General features: G+C 41.3%; 1 protein-coding gene across 1 annotated transcript in view; it reads left to right on the top strand.

Moving 5' to 3' along the window:
- LOC109884233 (piezo-type mechanosensitive ion channel component 2-like) overlaps window positions 1–23,529 on the top strand; it is a 243,994-nt gene that overhangs the window by 145,377 nt on the left and 75,088 nt on the right. Inside the window, exons 27-38 of the mRNA XM_031806768.1 lie at window positions 1–88; window positions 447–564; window positions 2,284–2,440; window positions 3,940–4,029; window positions 7,694–7,756; window positions 8,165–8,232; window positions 8,490–8,570; window positions 13,686–13,792; window positions 14,483–14,603; window positions 16,068–16,142; window positions 16,742–16,908; window positions 22,946–23,148. The exon at window positions 1–88 is cut by the window's left edge and continues 156 nt beyond it. Of these exons, the coding sequence (XP_031662628.1) occupies window positions 1–88; window positions 447–564; window positions 2,284–2,440; window positions 3,940–4,029; window positions 7,694–7,756; window positions 8,165–8,232; window positions 8,490–8,570; window positions 13,686–13,792; window positions 14,483–14,603; window positions 16,068–16,142; window positions 16,742–16,908; window positions 22,946–23,148 (1,338 nt within the window). The remainder of the gene's footprint in view (window positions 89–446; window positions 565–2,283; window positions 2,441–3,939; window positions 4,030–7,693; window positions 7,757–8,164; window positions 8,233–8,489; window positions 8,571–13,685; window positions 13,793–14,482; window positions 14,604–16,067; window positions 16,143–16,741; window positions 16,909–22,945; window positions 23,149–23,529) is intronic.

Raw genomic sequence — 23,529 nt, forward strand, 5'->3', positions numbered from 1 at the left:
GCTCAAACCAATCAAAAAGATCCTCCACTACTGGGACTTCCTGATTGCCTATAACGTGTTTGTGATCACCATGAAGAACATCCTGTCTGTGAGTAGGACACACACACCTACACACACACACACACCTACACACACACACACACACACACACACATACATACACACACACACACACACACACACAGTAGGACATACGATTCCACTTTAAACGACTCATAAAGGCTTCATAGAGCATTCGTAAAGTCTTCATAAGCACTACATAGATACTTCACAAATCATAAGAACTGTCATACTACTGAGATGGTGATATGAAAAGGACCTTCCGTCCGATAGTTTGACATAATGTGGCATAAAGCCTTTCTTCTTCCATTTATCTGAAGTAGTGCACTTTAAAGGGAATAGGGGGATGTGAGATACGGCATCTGATATCTTGTCTCCGTGTTCAGATCCTGGCCTGTGGTTACATCAATGTCCTGGTGGTCAACAACTGTTGGTTGATCCAGCTCCTCAGTCTGGCCTGCACCATCAAGGAGTATAAGGTCGTCACCAACAGAGACTTCACACGTAAGACTCTTACTTTCATGAAGCAATGAAACCATGTTTTATGAACGTGATGAAATGATGTTACTAAAGGTGCTCCATCTTCTCCATCCATCTGCTCCATATGTCTTCCTCATCTGCTCCATCTGTCATCTCCATCCATCCTTTCCATCTGCTCCACCTGTCCCCTCCATCTGCTTCATCTGTCTTCTCCATCCATGTTCTCCATCTGCTCCATCCCATCTTCTCCATCTATCTCCTCTCAATCTGTCTTCTCCATCTGTCTTCTCCATCTGTCTTCTACATCTATCTCCTCTCAATCTGTATTCTCCATCCATCTTCTCCATCTGTCTTCTCCACCTGTCTTCTCCATCCATCTTCCCCATCTGTCTTCTCCATCTGTCTTCTCCATCGGTCTGCTCCACATGTCTGTTCCATCTGTCTTCTACATCCATCTTCTCCATCTGCTCCACTTGTCTGCTCCATCCGTCTGCTCCATCCATCTTATCCATCTGTCTTTCCATCTGCTCCATCTGTCTGCTCTGTCCGTCTTCTCCACCTGTCTTCTCCTTCTGTCTGCTCCATCTGCTCCATCCATCCTCTCCATCTATCTTCTCAATTTGCTCCATCTGTTTGCTCCATCTGTCTTCTCCATCGTCCTCTCCATCTGCTCCATCTGTCTGCTCCATGTCTTCTCCATCGGTCTTCTATATCCATCTTCTCCATCCGTTTGCTCCATCCATCTTCTCCATCTGTCTTTTCCATCTGCTCTATCGGTCTGCTCTATCGGTCTGCTCTATCCATCTGCTCCATCTGTCTGCTCTGTCTTCTCCATCCATCTTCTCCACCCATCTTCTCCATTTGTCCTCTCAATCTGTCTTCTCCATCCATCTTCTCCATCGGTCTGCTCCATCTGTCTTTTCCATCTGCTCCATCTGTCTTCTCCATCCATCTTCTCCATCTGTCTTCTCCATCTGCTCCATTTGTCTGCTCCACATGTCCTCTCCATCTGCTCCATCCATCCTCTCCATCTGTTTTCTCTGTCTTCTCCATCTGTCTGCTCCATCCATCTTCTCCATCTGCTCCATCTGTCTTCTCCATCTATATTCTCCATCTATCTTTTTTCCATCTGATCCATCCATCCATCTGGTCCATCTTCTCCATCCATCTGCTCCACCTGTCACTCCATCTTATCCATCTGTCTCCTCCATCTGCTACATCCATCTTCTCCATCTATCTCCTCCATCTGTCTTTTCCATCTGCTCAATCTGTCTTCATCTGCTCCATCCATCCTCTCCATCTGTTTTCTCTGTCCTCCCCATCTGTCTGCTCCATCTGTCTTCTCCATCCATCTTCTACATCTGCTCCATCCATCTTTTCCATCCATCTTCTCCATCTGTCCTCTCCATCTGCTCCATCTGTCTTCTCCATCAATCTGCTCCATCTTCTCCATCTGTCCCATCTGTCTTCTATATCCATCTTCTCCATCTACTCCATCTGTCTTCTCCATCTGTTCCATCTGTCTTCTCTATCCATCTTCTCCATCCGTCTTCTCCATCTGTTTTCTCCATCCATCTTCTCTGTCTGTCTTCTCCTTCTGCTCCATCTGTCTTCTCCATCCATCTTCTCCATCTGTCTTCTCCATCCATCTTCTCCATCTGTCTTCTCCATCTACTCCATGTGTCTGCTGGTTGTGCATTCTATGTCTGTCTGTCTGTCTGTCCGTGGCGTCTCTAGCTGCAGACGGTGGTAAGAAGTGTGATCTGCCCAGCGACGAGGCTGGGATCATCTGGGACAGTATCTGTTTTGCCTTCCTGCTGTTGCAGAGACGCGTCTTCATGAGTTACTACTTCCTACATGTGGTGGCTGACATCAGGGCCTCACAGATACTGGCCTCCAGGTATACGCTTACTGTCTGTGTGTCTTCATAAAGCTAATCCTTCCTAAGCTTTGTGTCCAAACTACCTCCATTATACCAGCTAACTCTTTGTATGTGTTCGTACCCTGCTGTGGTACTGTGATGTCATCATGTATCTGTTGTTACCCTGCTGTGGTACTGTGATGTCATCATGTATCTGTGATGTCATCATGTATCTGTTCTTACCCTGCTGTGGTGCTGTGATGTCATCATGTATCTGTTCTTACCCTGCTGTGGTACTGTGATGTCATCATGTATCTGTTCTTACCCTGCTGTAGTACTGTGATGTCATCATGTATCTGTTGTTACCCTGCTGTAGTACTGTGATGTCATCATGTATCTGTTACCCTGCTGTAGTACTGTGATGTCATCATGTATCTGTTACCCTGCTGTAGTACTGTGATGTCATCATGTATCTGTTCTTACCCTGCTGTAGTACTGTGATGTCATCATGTATCTGTTACCCTGCTGTGGTACTGTGATGTCATCATGTATCTGTTTTTACCCTGCTGTGGTGCTGTGATGTCATCATGTATCTGTTGTTACCCTGCTGTAGTACTGTGATGTCATCATGTATCTGTTGTTACCCTGCTGTAGTACTGTGATGTCATCATGTATCTGTTCTTACCCTGCTGTAGTACTGTGATGTCATCATGTATATGTTCTTACCCTGCTGTGGTACTGTGATGTCATCATATATGTGTGATGTCATCATGTATCTGTGATGTCATGTATCTGTTCTTACCCTGCTGTGGTACTGTGATGTCATCATGTATCTGTTACCCTGCTGTAGTACTGTGATGTCATCATGTATCTGTTACCCTGCTGTAGTACTGTGATGTCATCATGTATCTGTTACCCTGCTGTAGTACTGTGATGTCATCATGTATCTGTTCTTACCCTGCTGTAGTACTGTGATGTCATCATGTATCTGTTACCCTGCTGTAGTACTGTGATGTCATCATGTATCTGTTACCCTGCTGTAGTACTGTGATGTCATCATGTATATGTTTTTACCCTGCTGTGGTGCTGTGATGTCATCATGTATCTGTGATGTCATCATGTATCTGTGATGTCATCATGTATCTGTTCTTACCCTGCTGTGGTACTGTGATGTCATCATGTATCTGTTGTTACCCTGCTGTAGTACTGTGATGTCATCATGTATCTGTGATGTCATCATGTATCTGTTCTTACCCTGCTGTGGTACTGTGATGTCATCATGTATCTGTGATGTCATCATGTATCTGTTCTTACCCTGCTGTGGTACTGTGATGTCATCATGTATCTGTTCTTACCCTGCTGTGGTACTGTGATGTCATCATGTATCTGTTCTTACCCTGCTGTGGTACTGTGATGTCATCATGTATCTGTTCTTACCCTGCTGTGGTATTGTGATGTCATCATGTATCTGTAATGTCATCATGTATCTGTGATGTCATCATGTATCTGTGATGTGATGATGTATGTGTGTGTTTCAGAGGGGCTGAATTGTTCCAGGCAACTATAGTGAAGGCAGTCAGAGCCAGACTGGAGGAAGAGAAGCAGTCTATGGAACAGCTGAAGAGACAGTAAGTCCATGTAACGGGGTGAGTGACTGGTTGCCGGGAAGTCAGGCGCAGGAGAGCAGAGATGGGTGATAACAGCTTTAATATCCACCCTGGCCCAAAGGTACAGGAGAGCAGAAATGGGTGGTAACAGCTTTAATATCCACCCTGGCCCAAAGGCACAGGAGAGCAGAGATGGGTGGTAACAGGAGAACTTTAATATCCACCCTGGCCCAAAGGCACAGGAGAGCAGAGATGGGTGATACCAGCTTTAATATCCACCCTGGCCCAAAGGTACAGGAGAGCAGAGATGGGTGGTAACAGGAGAACTTTAATATCCACCCTGGCCAAAAGGCACAGGAGAGCAGAGATGGGTGATAACAGGAGAACTTTAATATCCACCCTGGCCCAAAGGCACAGGAGAGCAGAGATGGGTGGTAACAGCTTTAATATCCACCCTGGCCCAAAGGCACAGGAGAGCAGAGATGGGTGATAACAGGATAACTTTAATATCCACCCTGGCCAAAAGGCACAGGCGAGGCAGCACAGAGCACAACCACGGTAACATGAACCGGATTAAACAAAACAAACAAACCTAGGTTATAAATAAACCTAGCGCAAGCCAGCCTGTAGCGTAAACACCCTACACAAAGAACAGTTCCACACACAGACATGGGGGAAACAGAGGGTAATATACAGTGGGCCAAAAAAGTATTTAGTCAGCCACCAATTGTGCAAGTTCTCCCACTTAAAAAGATGAGAGAGGCCTGTAATTTTCATCATAGGTACACTTCAACTATGACAGACAAAATTTTTAAAAAAATCTAGAAAATCACATTGTAGGATTTTTAATGAATTTATTTGCAAATTATGGTGGAAAATAAGTATTTGGTCACCTACAAACAAGCAAGATTTCTGGCTCTCACAGACCTGTAACTTCTTCTTTAAGAGGCTCCTCTGTCCTCCACTCGTTACCTGTATTAATGGCACCTGTTTGAACTTGTTATCAGTATAAAAGACACCTGTCCACAACCTCAAACAGTCACACTCCAAACTCCACTATGGAGAAGAGAGCTGTCAAAGGACACTAGAAACAAAACTGTAGACCTGCACCAGGCTGGGAAGACTGAATCTGCAATAGGTAAGCAGCTTGGTTTGAAGAAATCAACTGTGGGAGCAATTATTAGGAAATGGAAGACATACAAGGCCACTGATAATCTCCCTCGATCTGGGGCTCCACGCAAGATCTCACCCCGTGGGGTCAAAATGATCACAAGAACGGTGAGCAAAAATCTCAGAGCCACACGGGGGGACCTAGTGAATGACCTGCAGAGAGCTGGGACCAAAGTAACAAAGCCTACCATCAGTAACACACTACGCCGCCAGGGACTCAAATCCTGCAGTGCCAGACGTGTCCCCCTGCTTAAGCCAGTACATGTCCAGGCCCGTCTGAAGTTTGCCAGAGAGCATTTGGATGATCCAGAAGAAGATTGGGAGAATGTCATATGGTCAGATGAAACCAAAATATAACTTTTTGGTAAAAACTCAACTCGTCGTGTTTGGAGGACAAAGAATGCTGAGTTGCATCCAAAGAACACCATACCTACTGTGAAGCATGGGGGTGGAAACATCATGCTTTGGGGCTGTTTTTCTGCAAAGGGACCAGGACGACTGACCCGTGTAAAGGAAAGAATGAATGGGGCCATGTATCGTGAGATTTTGAGTGAAAACCTCCTTCCATCAGCAAGGGCATTGAAGATGAAACGTGGCTGGGTCTTTCAGCATGACAATGATCCCAAACACACCGCCCGGGCAACGAAGGAGTGGCTTCGTAAGAAGCATTTCAAGGTCCTGGAGTGGCCTAGCCAGTCTCCAGATCTCAACCCCATAGAAAATCTTTGGAGGGAGTTGAAAGTCCGTGTTGCCCAGCAACAGCCCCAAAACACCCCTGCTCTATAGGAGATCTGCATGGAGGAATGGGCCAAAATACCAGCAACAGTGTGTGAAAACCTTGTGAAGACTTACAGAAAACGTTTGACCTCTGTCATTGCCAACAAAGGGTATATAACAAAGTATTGAGATAAACTTTTGTTATTGATCAAATACGTATTTTCCACCATAATTTGCAAATAAATTAATTAAAAATCCTACAATGTTATTTTCAGGATTTTTTTTCTTCTCATTTTGTCTGTCATAGTTGAAGTGTACCTATGATGAAAATTACAGGCCTCTCTCATCTTTTTAAGTGGGAGAACTTGCACAATTGGTGGCTGACTAAATACTTTTTTGCCCCACTGTATATAGTATATATAGTATGTATATATAGTATATATAGTATGTATATTAGTACTAAATTAACTGCTATATCTATGTCATTCCCCCCAAATGGTCATTCCCCCCCTTTGGTCACCCCCCCGATGGTCATTCCCCCCAAATGGTCATTCCCCGCATGGCAATTTCCCCCCCATGGTCATTACACCCCTTTGGTCACCCCCCCATGGTCATTCCCCCTATGGTCATTCACCCACCCTATGGTCATTCCCCCCCTATGGTCATTCTCCCCTATGGTCATTCCCCCCTATGGTCATTCCCCCCTATGGTCATTCCCCCCCTATGGTCATTCCCCCCCTATGGTCATTCCCCCCTATGGTCATTCCCCCCCTATGGTCATTCCCCCCCTATGGTCATTCCCCCCCATGGTCATTCCCCCCCTATGGTCATTCCCCCCTATGGTCATTCCCCCCTATGGTCATTCCCCCCCTATGGTCATTCCCCCCCTATGGTCATTCCCCCCTATGGTCATTCCCCCCTATGGTCATTCCCCCCCTATGGTCATTCACCCACCCCATGGTCAATCCCCCTATGGTCATTCCCCCCCTATGGTCATTCCCCCCCTATGGTCATTCACCCACCCCATGGTCATTCCCCCCTATGGTCATTCCCCCCCTATGGTCATTCACCCACCCCATGGTCATTCCCCCCTATGGTCATTCCCCCCTATGGTCATTCCCCCCTATGGTCAATCCCCCCCTATGGTCATTCCCCCCCTATGGTCATTCCCCCCCTATGGTCATTCCTCCCCTATGGTCAATCCCCCCCATGGTCATTCCCCCCCTATGGTCATTCCCCCCTATGGTCATTCCCCCCCTATGGTCATTCCCCCCCTATGGTCATTCCCCCCCATGGTCATTCCCCCCCTATGGTCATTCCCCCCCATGGTCATTCCCCCCTATGGTCATTCCCCTAACCCATGGTCATTCTCTCTCCCCCCTTATCTCTCTTTATCTCTATCTACCCACCCCCCTCTCTCTTTATCTCTCTCTCCACCCAACCCCCCTCTCTTTCTATCTCCCCCATACCCCACCCCCTCCCCCCTTTCTCTTCACCACCCTCTCTCTCTATCTCCCCCTCTCTCTCTCTACACCCCTCTCTCTCTCTATCTCCCCCATACCCCACCCCCTCTCTCTCTTTTTATCTCCCACCCCTCTCTCTCTCTCTCTTTCTCTCTCTCTTTCTCTCTTTCTCTTTCTTTCTTTCTCTCTCTCTTTCTTTTCTCTCTTTCTTTCTCTCTTTCTTTCTCTCTTTCTCTCTGTCTCTCTGTCTCTGTCTCTGTCTCTCTGTCTCTCTCTCTCTGTCTCTCTCTCTTTCTCTCTTTCTCTCTGTCTCTCTCTGTCTCTCTCTTTCTCAGGATGGACCGTATAAAGCAGCGCCAGGAGAAGTTTAAGAGAGGGAAGAAGATGTTGAGCCAGGAGTCAGGAGACAAAGAGAACCCCATCCATCTACAGGGGTCAGGAGACAAAGAGAACCCCATCCATCTACAGGAGTCAGGAGACAAAGAGAACCCCATCCATCTACAGGAGTCAGGAGACAAAGAGAACCCCATCCATCTACAGGAGTCAGGAGACAGAGAGAACCCCATCCATCTACAGGAGTCTGGAGACAGAGAGAACCCCATCCTTCCACAGGAGTCTGGAGACAGAGAGAACCCCATCCTTCCACAGGAGTCTGGAGACAGAGAGAACCCCATCCTTCCACAGGAGTCTGGAGATAGAGAGAACCCCATCCTTCCACAGGAGTCTGGAGACAGAGAGAACCCCATCCTTCCACAGGAGTCTGGAGACAGAGAGAACCCCATCCTTCCACAGGAGTCTGGAGACAGAGAGAACCCCATCCTTCCACAGGAGTCTGGAGACAGAGAGAACCCCATCCTTCCACAGGAGCAGCAGGGTGAGGGGGAGGGGGAGGATGAGGATGACAATGGTGTTGTTCTCATGGAATGTTTAGGAAACCTTGGAATAGATTTTCATACACTCACCATCATTATATGATATAATCACTGTAAGCAATGTTGTGGTACTGGTGCTTATGTTTAAAAAAATGTTTTTAAACATATTTATTTAAAAAATAGTTGTTTAATTTGCACAAGCTCTGAATGAAGCATTGATCTGCCTGTGAAACTATTTGTATTTTAGGAGCAGAGCGAGAGAGAGAGAAAGAACAAAAACAAGAACAATCTAAGACTAAAAAAAAGCAGTGGTGGCAGCCTTGGGTTGACCACGCCTCCAGTAGGTTGACCACGCCTTTTTTTCTCCACTCTGATTGGCTATTGTGTCCTTGACCAGAACTCACAGAGGATTTCCATACTGCACCTGGGCTCCAGACGACCTGAAAACATTCCGTCATGACCTCAGTCCTTTTCTGACTCTATTTAAGGCCCCTTGTTTGATTGATTGATCGATTTGTTTATTGGTTGATTGATTGATTGGTTGGTTAATTGATTGATGAACCCCAAAACATCAGAAATATACAGGCAGGATACTGTTCTGATTTTAATGTTCTGTTCTGACTTTAATGAAATAAGACAATATGCCTCAACTAATGGCAATGAAATCATGTAATTGTGCATAAAATGGGGCCTTAAAGAGACAGAATATTCCACTGATGCCTGTTATGTTTTTGGGTGTGGTTCTGAGGAGGCCACAGTAAGGAATCTCTCATTGTGAAATAATGTATTCATTCAACAGAGATAAAATGTATCTCCCTTTTCTCTTCCTGGAAAGAGGGTGAAGAATTCTATCTCTGTTATAGTTCTTATCATCAACAGACCACAAGAGAAAACATCCAGAGCAATATAATACACACCTGATTCAAACAAGGCTTAAATATCGCAATGAGAAAATCAATAAGGCTGAAAAGCCTTTCAATAGTATTATATTCTTCTAGTCACAGATCCGTACCTAAAATGTTCCACAGTTCTTCTCTGTGGTTTCTGAATTGAATAGATTTTTTTGTATCACCCCCTGTTGTTGCATTCCTTATATTATTTATCCCGTAAACATCCCATTTATATATTCAGAAATTATTCAGACCACTTGACTTTTTCCACATTTTGTTACGTTACAGCCTCATTCTAAAACGGGTTGAGTTGTTTTTCTTCATCGTCAATCTACACACAACACCCCTTAATGACATCACAACACCACATAATGACATCACAACACCCCATAATGACATCACAACATCCCATAATGACATCACAATACCCCATAATGACATCACAACACCCCATAATGACATCACAATACCCCATAATGACATCACAACACCCCATAATGACATCACAATACCCCTTAATGACATCACAACACCCCATAATGACATCACAACACCCCATAATGACATCACAACACCCCATAATGACATCACAATACCCCTTAATGACATCACAATACCCCATAATGACATCACAATACCCCATAATGACATCACAACACCCCATAATGACATCACAATACCCCATAATGACATCACAACACCCCATAATGGCATCACAACACCCCATACTGACATCACAACACCCCATAATGACATCACAATACCCCTTAATGACATCACAATACCCCATAATGACATCACAATACCCCATAATGACATCACAACACCCCATAATGGCATCACAACACCCCATACTGACATCACAACACCCCATAATGACATCACAATACCCCTTAATGACATCACAATACCCCATAATGACATCACAATACCCCATAATGACATCACAATAGTTCATAATGACATCACAATACCCCATAATGACATCACAATACCCCATAGTGACATCACAATAGTTCATAATGACATCACAATACCCCATAATGACATCACAATACCCCTTAATGACATCACAATAGTTCATAATGACATCACAATATTCCATAATGACATCACAATACCCCATAATGACATCACAATACCCCATAATGACATCACAATACCCCATAATGACATCACAATACCCCTTAATGACATCACAATACCCCGTAATGATAAAGCAAAAACTGTTTTTTAGAACTGAAACTGAATTATCACATTTACAGAAGTATTCAGACCCTTTTCTCAGTACTTTGTTGAAGCACCTTTGGCAGCGATCACATCCTTAAGTCTTCTTGGGTATGACGCTACAAGCTTGGCACACCTGTATTTGGGGAGTTTCTCACCGTGCTCCTCTGCAGATCCTCTCAAGCCCTGTTAGGGTGGATAGGGAGCGTCAATGCACAGCTATTTTCAGGTCTCTCCAGAGATGTTCGATCAGGTTCAAGTCCGGGCTCTGGTTTGGCCACTCAAGGACATTTAGAGACTTCTCCCGAAGCTGTTTGTCTTGGTTGTGTGCTTAGGTTCGTTGTCCCGTTGGAAGGTGAACCTTTGCCCCAGTCTGAGGTCCCGAGCACTCTGAAGCAGGTTTTCATCAAGGATCTCACTGTACTTTGCTCCGTTCATCTTTCCCACAATCCTGACTTGTCTCCCAGTCCCTGCCGATGAAAAACATCTCCACAGCATGATGCTGCCACCACCATGCTTCACTGTCGGGATGGTGCCAGGTTTCCTCCAGACATGACGCTTGACATTCAGGCTGAAGAGTTCAATATTGGTTTCATCAGACCAGAGAATCGTGTTTCTCATGGTCTGAGAGTCCTTTAGGTGCCTTTGGGCAAACTCCAAGTGGGCTGTCATGTGCCTTTCACTGAAGAGTGGCTTCCATCTGGCCACTCTACCATAAAGGCCTGATTGGTGGAGTGCTGCAGAGATCGTTGTCCTTCTGGAAGGTTCTCCCATCTCCACAGAGGAACTCTGGAGCTCTGTCAGAGTGAACAGGGGGGTTCTTGGTCATCTCCCTGACCAAGGCCCTTCTCCCCCGATTGCTCAGTTTGGACAGGTGGCCAGCTCTAGGAAGACTCTTGGTGGTTCCAAACTTCTTCCATTTAAGAATGATGGAGGCCACTGTGTTCTTAGGGACCTTCAATGCTGCAGACATTTTTTGGTACCCTTCCCCAGATCTGTGCCTCGACACAATTCAGTAAAGTTGTAGAAACATCTCAAGGATGATCAATGGAAACAGGATACACCTGCGCTCAATTTAGAGACTCATGGCCAAGGGTCTGAATAGTTATGTAAATAAGATATATGTTTTTTAAATTTTTTATTCATTTTTTTTAAATTCTAAAATACTTTTTTCAGCTTTGTCATTATGTGTGTAGATTGATGAGTATTTTTTTTATTCAATCCATTTTAGAATATGTTATATATGTCATGACTCTCCTGTGACGATCGGAAGGATCAGGTTACAGTGGGTTCTCTCTACAGCGTGCTCTCTCTCGTAGAGGGGGAAGTCAGCTGTTTTATGATGGTTATAAAATACTCTGCTTCTATGCTCTGTAGTGTTCAAGGTTGGATTGTAAAACTGTGGAACACAGAGAGACCCTTGGACATCAAAAGTTGGAATAATTAAACAATATTTCTATTTTTGAGAATGTGGGAGTGGTTCGTGGACATTTATGGGACAGTCATGAATTTCCACTTCCTGTTTGGAAATTTGCCTGTCCTATGAGTTCTATTATACTCACATACATAATTCAAACAGTTTTAGAAACTTCAGAGTGTTTTCTATCCAATAGTAATAATAATATGCATATATTAGCATCTAGGACATAGTAGGATGCAGTACACTATGGGCACGCAATTCATCCAAAGTGAAAATACTGCTTCCTATCCCTAACAGGTTTAATGGACAGTCATGACGAGTGTGTTTGATTTGGTGACCTCATGAAGGACAGGAAACACACATAACTGTATCTCTTAAAGTGTCAATTCCCCAGCTGTCAGGTTTACATCTAGATGTTGGATAAAATGAGTAAATATTAGACTATTTGTGAGAAGATGTGATGTTGGCTTTCTAAAGTTTTAACTAGGCCCCAGAACATCAGGTGTCATGGAATCGCCCTAAAACCACTTCCTACAGAATGTACATTAAGTCAGAGAACGCCGGGACGGAGTCCCCACGTTGGAATGGCTACAATTCTATAGACCATTAGACAATGTGTAGTTTTGGCTACACGGCTGGAAATGGTACAACTCTGAGACTATCGATCACTACAGAATAAGAGCAAATCCTAGACGTATAATTACTTGTCTAGTATGAGAATACCGACAACCGCGGAAGCATCTATCTATGCAACGACCATCTCTAGGCCTGACGTATCCATTACAACAGATACTAGCCAGAGCAGCAGAGAAAGCTACAACCTCGAAAAGACATTGTGACTTCTGGGGGAAGTTACCCAGAGACTCTCTGATGAACTGACTCTCCAGCAGACTGACCAGCGTTTCCAACAGAGAAGACAACAACGGCATACAGGCGTAAATATAAACACATTGCAATTATTTTCGAATGAGTGGCCGTTCATGTGCGAAGGATTAGCATTTCAATGAATATAATTATAGACTGTGTGTAGTGAATCCATTTAGTCTTTCCCGCTCTTTCTCAGTCCCCACCCCTTTCCTTTGTCTACCAAGCCTTCAGCTTAGTCCACTAGGGACTTTTTCTTTGTATCATCCAGTAACTCAAATATCTACTGTTGGTTTGTTATGTGATTCTGTGTGATTATTTAATTAGTTAGTAAATAAATAATTAAGCCAATTTGTATATCGCTGATTCATGCTTTAGGCTAGGGTTCGTGCAGATATCCAAGGGTTTGCGACGTTCAGTAACGAGAACTGATGAGGTAATAATGCATTAATAGAAGACTGTAATCGATAAGATAATAAAATATCTGAAGAGTTATATTCGGGAAATTGACACTCTATAAACAAACATTTTTCCGTGGTGCCCCGACTTCCTAGTTAATTAAAGTTACATGATTAGTTTAATCGTATAATTAAATTACAGATAGAGATTTGATTTGATAATATAACAGTCTTCACATTTAATGATAGTCACAGACACAACAGCTGTAACGTAACAAAATGTGGAAAAGGCGAAGGGGTCTGAATACTTTCCGAATGCACTGTATTACCCAGCATCCTTTACTCCTGTTCCCCTACTGTGGCTCTTCTGTTCAAGGACATAATTCCGTTTCACCAATTACAATACTTTTAAAGTCTCTGCCCAAGTCACCTCAAACCTGTGCCATGTCTTACCAAACAAACTAATGAAATTATTCTGTGTCTAACTTTGTGTGTGTTTTCCCTGCCCTCATCAACTTCATCCCACTAGTAGGCTTTTTGAATCAAACCAACCTCTGCTGCCTCACATTTACCTAGTTTACACCCCAAAGCATCACCTGCTTTTCAAACCCTTTCCTTCAGTTAATATTAACAGCACCTTGCTCTCTACTCCTCAGTGGTGAGAAGTGGAGATTATTACTTGTTTGAAACCGACAGTGAAGAAGAGGAGGAAGAGATGGAGAGAAGAGAGGGTCTACTGTCTCCCAAGAAGTCGGCGTTTCAGGTGAGGAATAGAACAACAGCAAAGTAGTTACTGGTATTACCGGTATGTAAAATATTATATTGTATTTATTGTTCAGTTCAGTTTAAGATCATCTGTTGCTAGTTGGAAAATGTGTTATTTCTGCTCTGACACTTTCTTCAATATAATCTAATTCTGTTTTCTACTAACTCTCCCACCACCCTTTGTCCCTCCTCTTCAGCAAGCTATTGGGAAGTTCGCCTCAGCCCTTATAGCTCTGCCCAGATCTATCATTAAACTTCCAAAAGCAATCTTTCAGTATGTAATCAGGGCAGCCAAGGTACAAAAACAATAGATTCAGCATCTCCTCTTACCATAGCCTGTGAGACTGTATCCTCAGTCTGTGTAGACGGTATCCTGTGTCCTCAGCATGTGTAGTCTGTATCCTCAGTCTGTGTAGATTGTATCCTGTGTCTCAGCATGTGTAGTCTGTATCCTCAGTTTGTATCCTGTGTCCTCAGCATGTCTTCACCATTTAACCCAACCCCTCTGAATCATTCCTTTGATTGAATTGAATCCTAACTTGAAATCAGTGTGTGTTTCTCACGTTTTCGTACAAATCTTCTGTCAGCATCAACAGATAGTTGGAGTTAAGCATACACATCTCAAATTACGATCCGTCTCTTTATGTTCAAACTCTAACATTGTGCTTCCTGTACTGTACTGTCCCAGTTTGTCTACCATGTCTGGATAACAGACTCCAAGACAGCCATGAAGAAACAAAGCAAAGAGAAGCACAAGTTCTGGAAGAGGTACACCAAGAGAGACAAACGCAAAAAGGACAAGATGGATGGTGAGTGTGGGTTCTGGAAGAGGTAGACCAAGAGAGAGAATCACAAATTATGAACCAGGAGACAAACACAAGAAGGAAGTTAATCAGGAGTAGGGTTGTAAAAGTCGGGTAACTTTCCCAAAACGACCAGACTTTCCAGAAACCCCGTTTGGAGGATTCCTCGATTTTCTGCTTATTCCATCCTGATTCCAAGAGTATTCCAACCTGGATTTGTGGAAAAACCTGTGAATTTTGGTAAAGTTAGCAGAATTATGCAAGCCTAATCAGAAGAATAAGCCAGTCAGTGGTATAAAGAAGCATACACACTATATTCTTGATTGCCAGTCTATTCATAATGTAAGTAATGTACTGTGGAGGTCTTCAGCCCTATCAAAAGAGGCTTGGTTGTGAAAAGGCAGGGCGAGAGTGGGCAGCCCAAACGTGTACCCCAGAATATTATCTAGTAGAACGGGTGCTTACTGCTCATACAAGCACAGTAATTATAATCCAAATCTACTCTGTTATATGTGCATTAAGTTATTGTATCATTATGTTATTCTCTGTAAGTTATTGTTTTGTTGTGTTATTCTCTGTAAGTTATTGTTTTGTTGTGTTATTCTCTGTAAGTTATTGTTTTGTTGTGTTATTCTCTGTAAGTTATTGTTTTGTTGTGTTATTCTCTGTAAGTTATTGTATCATTATGTTATTCTCTGTAAGTTATTGTTTTGTTGTGTTATTCTCTATATGTTATTGTTTTGTTGTGTTATTCTCTATATGTTATTGTTTTGTGTTATTCTCTGTAAGTCATTGTTTTGTTGTTATTGTTTTGTTGTGTTATTCTCTATATGTTATTGTTTTGTGTTATTCTCTGTAAGTCATTGTTTTGTTGTGTTATTCTCTATATGTTATTGTTTTGTTGTGTTATTCTCTATATGTTATTGTTTTGTGTTATTCTCTGTAAGTCATTGTTTTGTTGTTATTGTTTTGTTGTGTTATTCTCTATATGTTATTGTTTTGTTGTGTTATTCTCTATATGTTATTGTTTTGTGTTATTCTCTGTAAGTCATTGTTTTGTTGTTATTGTTTTGTTGTGTTATTCTCTATACGTTATTGTTTTGTGTTATTCTCTGTAAGTCATTGTTTTGTTGTTATTGTTTTGTTGTGTTATTCTCTATACGTTATTGTTTTGTGTTATTCTCTGTAAGTCATTGTTTTGTTGTTATTGTTTTGTTGTGTTATTCTCTATACGTTATTGTTTTGTGTTATTCTCTGTAAGTCATTGTTTTGTGTTATTCTCTGTAAGTCATTGTTTTGTTATTGTTTTGTTGTGTTATTCTCTATACGTTATTGTTTTGTGTTATTCTCTGTATGTTATTGTTTTGTTGTGTTATTCTCTATACGTTATTGTTTTGTGTTATTCTCTGTATGTTATTGTTTTGTTGTGTTATTCTCTATATGTTATTGTTTTGTGTTGTTATTCTGTAGGTCATGTGACTATAGAGTTCGGAGAGACAGAGGAGGATCAGAAGGGAGGAGAGGAAAAGAAGTCTGATGGACCAGGTGGGTACCACAGCCCCTTTGAAATACTGCAGTATATTGAAGCAATAAGGCCTGAATGCTGATTGGCTGACAGCCGTGGTATATCAGACCGTAAACTACGGGTACGACAAAACATGTATTTTTACTGCTCTACATATGTTGGTAACCAGTTGATAATAACAATAAGGCACCTCTGGGGTTTGTGGTATATGGCCTATATACCACGGCTAAGGGCTATAGAACAACCCTTAGCCGTGGTATATTGGCCATATACCACACTCCTTCAGGTCTTATTGCTTCAATATACCATGGATTTCAGCCAACAGCATTCATGAGCCTAACTACCCAGTTTATAGTTATATCCACAACACATGTCAAAACCACATAGATGGAGAGACCAACCTCGATTCAATATAAATCATTTACATACATATATATTATCCTTACTATAGTTTACTCAGAGTCAATGATGGTCAATAGCAATGTGATTGTGAGTTGATATGACTTCTTCAGTTGAATAGACTGGTATTATGACTACTTTAATTTGAATAGACTGATTGTATGTCGCTTTGACTAAGAGTGTACGGTAAATGTAACTTCTCTTTCCTACGTCCCACCAGACAACGTCTTGAAGCGAGTGTTCAACATCATCCAGTTCACCTGGGTGTTGTTCCAGACCACGGTGGAGAGCTTTACCAAGTGGATGAACAACGTGTGTAGAGAACACATAGACATCTCCACCGTGCTGCGCATTGAGAGATGCATGCTCACTAGAGAGGTCAAAAAGGTACCTCTCTCTCTCGCTCTCTCGCTCTCTCGCTCGCTCTCTCGCTCGCTCGCTCTCTCTCTCGCTCTCTCGCTCTCTCGCTCTCTCTCTCGCTCGCTCGCTCTCTCTCTCGCTCTCTCTCTCGCTCTCTCTCTCGCTCTCTCTCTCGCTCTCTCTCTCGCTCTCTCTCTCGCTCTCTCTCTCGCTCTCTCTCGCTCTCTCTCTCGCTCTCTCTCTCGCTCTCTCTCTCGCTCTCTCTCTCGCTCTCTCTCGCTCTCTCTCTCGCTCTCTCTCTCGCTCTCTCTCTCGCTCTCTCTCGCTCTCTCTCTCGCTCTCTCTCTCGCTCTCTCTCTCGCTCTCTCTCTCTCGCTCTCTCTCTCTCGCTCTCTCGCAGACAGGGGAACCCATCTCAACATGACAGAGAGTAAGACAGGGGAACCCGTCTCTACATGACGGAGAGTAAGACAGGGCAACCTGTTAAAAAACGAAAACGTGACTCTTCTACAGATGATTTCATATTTTCACTACCAGGAATGGTAATGGTCGAAACCCATTTGTTAAAATCAATAACTGACAAACTGTGTCGACTGGGTATACTTGAATTAGTCAGTGAGGATATAAAAGAGTTGTAGGCCTTGGGATGAGTGATGAAAAAGCTGCGATACTGGAGAAAGACACAAACAAGTCAAGACAGTCAATTTAATGAACTGAATTTAATGAACTTGAAAAGGAGAACGCCGTTCTGAGAGAAGCCTTACTTGACATACAGACTAGATCCATGAGAGAGAATCTGGTACTTACAGGTGTCCAAGAGAAAGAAGGAGAAGTTCCTGAATGTGTAGTTAGAGAGTTCCTCTTCACAGCGCTTCAGATCCCACACGAAGCTATCGATAAAATCCAACTTGAACATGTACACCGCTTCGGACAGAGAGGGCAGAGGTATGAATGGCCAATCATTGCCAAATTTGCTTTCTTTAAAGATCAAATAATGGCTAAAAGCCTGGGTAAAAGACTTGCTGGCACGAATGACCAGTTCCCAAAGGAAACTGAACTAAAGACCAGTTCCCGAAGGAAACTGAACGAATGACCAGTACCCGAAGGAAACTGAACGAATGACCAGTTCCCGAAGGAAATTGCAGAACATGCGTAAAGTTCTGTATCCAATTTTCAAGGAAAATAGATTGAAAGGGAAACGAGTAGCTCTCGTAGTCAATAAACCGTATATTGACAACCAGTTGTTCAGAGACACAAAGACTAATCCATGGCTATTTAGGAAACAAATAAGGAAACACACAATTCTAGCCCAGTTATGGATTGTAATAACACAACAAAAAATATAGCTTTTCTGTCTATCTTCAAAGCTCACTAATTGGAACACAAAAGCACTAATTCAATATGGTGGAGATAAAAAACACAGTAAACAGAAGGCCCAGTATGTGTGGATGGCGTGGTGAGATAAAAAAACACAGTAAACAGAAGGCCCAGTATGTGTGGATGGCGTGGTGAGATAAAAAACACAGTAAACAGAAGGCCCAGTATGTGTGGATGGCGTGGTGAGATAAAAAACACAGTAAACAGAAGGCCCAGTATGTGTGGATGGCGTGATGTGTGTTTTTTGGTGTTAGGGAAAGTGTAGCGTTGAGTGAGAAAGGAAATGGTTGCATATCCCAGAACCAATGTATTGCTGTGGGAGAGCTTTCAATGCTGTTCAGATGGTGGATATACTTTTATAATGAATTATACATCTTATTTATTTATTGTCCTATCATGGTGGAACAGTGTTTTAAAATAAATTATTCATTAAATGTATTTATTGTCCTATAATTGGGAACTACATTTTAAAAATAAATTATACATCTAATTTATTTATGATCCTATATTGATGGAACGGTTCACAACCCTATACCCTAGACACCCACCTGAATGACCCAGATACTAAAGGGATACTAAAGAGAAGTCCCTAACTGTTTTATAGGCCTGCTGTAAGCGGTCTGTATGCAGCCAAAATGCAGTCAGAGACCAAGAGCTGCACTGCCCCCTCAACCTAGGTTATGTCTAAAAAAGTCTGTTGTAAATTCTTCTGTCCATCTAGTAGGCTTTGATTAAATTTCCAATATCCTCGCTCCAACACTTTTTTGTCTGTCACAGTTGAAGTGTACCTATGATGAAAATTACACGCCTCTCTCATCTTTTTAAGTGGGGGAATTTGCACAATTGGTGGCTGACTAAATAGTTTTTTGCCCCACTGTACATGGCGGAGGCTTAATCAAGCATCTTGATTACTTTCTTATGTCATTGTCTCTGGCACCAAAAGTTTTAAAAGTTTTGATAGGGGACAGAATGCGGTCGGATCATCACATAATTGGCATATATATTACTCTTACAGAATTTCTATGTGGGCGAGGATATTGGAAATTTAATCAAAGCCTACTAGATGATAACTTGTTTAGAACTAGGACAGAAGAATTTATAACATACTTTTTTTAGACATAACCTGCAGATACCCTTACTCTATGGGACACTTTTAAATGTGCCTTTAGAGGCCATGCAATTCAGTACGCATCTCTAAAACAAAAGCAATTTAGATCAAAAGAGTCCATATTAACAAAGGGAATTGAAGGACGAACAGTACAGTTAGATAGCAATAAAAACTGTACCATAGAGGCACAGAATACGTTAGAGGAAAAACACAAAGAAATTGAGGAATTTATTCCAGAAAGATCCAGTGTAATAGATTATAAAAATAAAGAGAACTGAATGGAATATGGGGAAAAATGAACCAAATTATCATCAACAGAAATGCTACCAAACAAAATATGTTGAAACTTGTTACAAATGATGGAGTCACACATGATTCACCAAATGAATGATGGAGTCACATGATTCACCAAATGAATGATGGAGTCACACATGATTCACCAAATGAATGATGGAGTCACATGATTCACCGAATGATATTTTTAAAGAGGAAGTAAAGTACTTTCAGAATATGTTTTCATTTCAGTCTCCTCCATCTCCACTGACAAACTAATTGTATGGATTTTTTCCCTATTAATAATGTCAAATTAAAATTAAAATCTGTACAGAAAGACTCATGTCAAGCCCAAATTACAGAGGAGGGACTTCTTGATGCAATTAAAGCCTTTAAGGCTGAGAAAACTTCAGGGCTGGATGGCAGACCAGTGGAAGTATACTAAACTCCAGGACTGGATGGCATACCAGTGGAAGTATACCAAACTCCAGGACTGGATGGCATACCAGTGGAAGTATACTAAACTCCAGGACTGGATGGCATACCAGTGGAAGTATACTAAACTCCAGGACTGGATGACATACCAGGGGAAGTATACCAAACTCCAGGGCTGGATGACATACCAGTGGAAGTATACCAAACTCCAGGACTGGATGACATACCAGTGGAAGTATACTAAACCTTTTGATATACTCAAAGGACCATTATTACCATGTTTTATCCACTCCTATATAAATGGTAGATTATCAGACATGCAACAAGAAGGTCATATATCATTATTACTGAAACAAGACCCAAGTGGTGTATATAAAGATCTGGCCTGTTACACTTCAGTGTTGTGATGCAAAAATTCGAGCAAAATGCTTGGTGCATAGAATTAAAAAGGTTTTGTCAGATATTATTATTCATCCTAATCAGACAGGTTTATTACATGGACGATACATTGGAGATAATATAAGACAAATACTGGAAACAATAGAACACTAGAAATATCGGGGAAACCAGGCCTGGTTTTCATAGCTGATTTTGAAAAGGCTTTTGATGAAGTACGACTGGAGTTTATATATAAATGCCTAGAATATTTCAATTTTGGAGAATCTCTTATAAAATGGGTTAAAGTTATGTATAGTAACACTAGGTTTAAAATAGTAAATAATGGCTACATCTCAGAAAGTGTTAAACTATCAAGAGGAGTAAAACAAGGTTGTCCACTATCGGCATATCTGTTTATTATTGCCATTGAAATGTTAGCTGTTAAAATTAGATCCAACAATAATATAAAGGGATTAGACTTGGCTTAAAAACAAAGGTTTCCTTGTAAACTGATGATTCATGTTTTCTTTTAAAAACCACAATTAGAGTCTCTCCACGGCCTCATAGAGGATCTAGATACTTGTTCTATCCTTTCTGGATTACAACCAAATTATGATAAATGTACCATATTACGTATTGGATCACTAAAAGATTTAACTTTTACATTACCAAAACAGTTTACCAATAAAATGGTCTGACTGGGATATGGATATACTTGGTATATACATATCCCGAAAGAAAGAAATGATCTCACTCCAATACATTTTTATAGAAAGTTAGCAAAAATAGATAAGATCTTGCTACCATGGAAAGGAAAATACCAGTCTATTTGTGGAAAAATCACCCTGATTAACTCCTTAGTTATATCACAGTTGACCTATTTGCTTATGGTTTTGCCTACACCTAGTGACCTGCTTTTTAAATTATATGAACCAAAAATATTCCATTTTATTTGGAATGGTAAGCCAGACAAAATCAAAAGGGCCTATTTATATAATGAATATGAATTCGGAGGGCAGAAATGATTAAATATTAAAGCATTAGACCTCTCACTAAAGGCATCAGTCATACAAAGTTATACTTAAATCCAAAATGGTTCTCTAGTATATTGGTAGGAATGTCTCGTCCTATATTCAGGAAGGGCCTTTTCCCCTTTATTCAGATTACACCTGCTCACTTTCGGTTGTTTGAAAATCATCTCCAAAATATTGTTATTTTTTTAAACAAGCCTTAGAAAGTTGGTTGCAATTTCAGTTTAATCCACCTGAAAAGACAGAACAATAATACAACAAATATTGTGGTTAAACTCAAATATACTAATTGATAAAAAATATTTAAAAATCAATATATATATATTTTTTTAAGTATAATTTTTGTAAATTATATCATAAATAGGACTGGTGTAGTTATGGCACACATGCAGCTAACACAGACATATGGAAATGTCTGTTCTACCCAAAATTGCAACCAACTAATTGCAGCATTACCACAAAAATGGAAGAGGCAAGTAGAAGGGGGAAAAAGTCCAGTAATGCCTGAAGAATTGCAACATTTGCCTATAACTAACGCTGCAGACAGCAATACTGGGTGATTTGAAAAGCCCTAGTCAATCAATCAATAATATAATAATTATTTTAGCAAAAAAAAATTATTTTTAATTTACAATCTGTAGAAGCTATGAGAATAGAAAGGTTCAGTACTTTTGTGAAGCATCACAGCACAGTTGAAAAATCTATGGCAAATAGAAATCCGAAATGGATGATGTTGAGAGATAGATGGGAGGGGTTGAATGGCGCTGAAGGGTGGGACTAATAACAAGATAAACAATGTAAAACATACGGGGTCTGTAAAATGTATAAAGGTTCAGAAATGTTGTGAAATAGCACAGTTACAAATAGAAATCAAACTGGATGGACATCAGAAATAGAGGAAGGACTAAAAACAAACAAAATATAACTGTTGTAAAATAGATTGTGTCTGTAAAATGTGTATAAGATGTATAAACTGAAGGTAGAAGCCTGAGTGTTTATTAGTTTACTCCAATTGGGGGAAGGGTGGTTGGGCTTGGGGGAATAATGAAGGTATATTCTTAAAAAAGTATATATGTGTATTTTTATGAATGTTTATGTATACATACATATATATATATATATATATATTTTTTTTAAATATATATATATATATATATATTTTAATTTCTTATTTTTTTAAATATATATATATAAATATATGGGGGATTGGAAATGATGCAGACAATTACATTGATGGAAGCAACAATCTTTCCGCAATATTAAAGCTGATCCACCCCTTAAGAAAAAAACAAAAAAATAGCAAAATTGAGAATCAGTGACGATCTTGACCATAGAACCACTCCCTAGAGGGTAACATCCTGTCCAGAGTCAGTATCCATGTGTACTACCAGAAGCAGATCAATCAATGACAACATATATATAACCTATATGTAACCTATATTAATCTGTAATTCCCCTACAGGGTAATGTCCCATCCAGAGACAGTATCCATGTGTACTACCAGAAGCAGATGCGTATATACATGTCGCAGGGCTCTAGTCTGGACCGGCTCATTGAGGAGGACAGTGTGTCGTGGTCTCACAGGGTCCGTAGAAGGAGAGGCAGCTATCGTATGGAGAGCCAGGACTCCATTGTGTCTATGGCCTCCAGGGATAGTATATCCAGGTAAGCAGGTTTGGGTAGGTTACTTTCTAAATGTAAACTGTTACAGTTACTAGTTACCTGTCCACAATTGTAATCTGATTACATTCAGGTACTTTTAGATTACTTTCCCCTTAACCGCCGTTAACACCCTCACTTTGTTGAGCTTCCTCATTGGCGTGAGGGAACACAGCCGACGAATTGGTGCAACTACAAGGGTGTGCATGATACAGTCGGATATCCTCAATTGGAAACCCAGTCGTGTCAACCTCTGCGGTGCCAATAGTTAAGAGGCATTAGATGAAGACACAAAATGTATGTTACCAATTGAACCCCATCTATTGCAGGATAAATCAATATTACAGTTTATATAGCTGGCCAATTATATGGATGTTAAATTTGACT

This window comes from Oncorhynchus kisutch, linkage group LG27 (assembly GCF_002021735.2).
Source record: "Oncorhynchus kisutch isolate 150728-3 linkage group LG27, Okis_V2, whole genome shotgun sequence".
Lineage (NCBI taxonomy): Eukaryota > Metazoa > Chordata > Actinopteri > Salmoniformes > Salmonidae > Oncorhynchus > Oncorhynchus kisutch.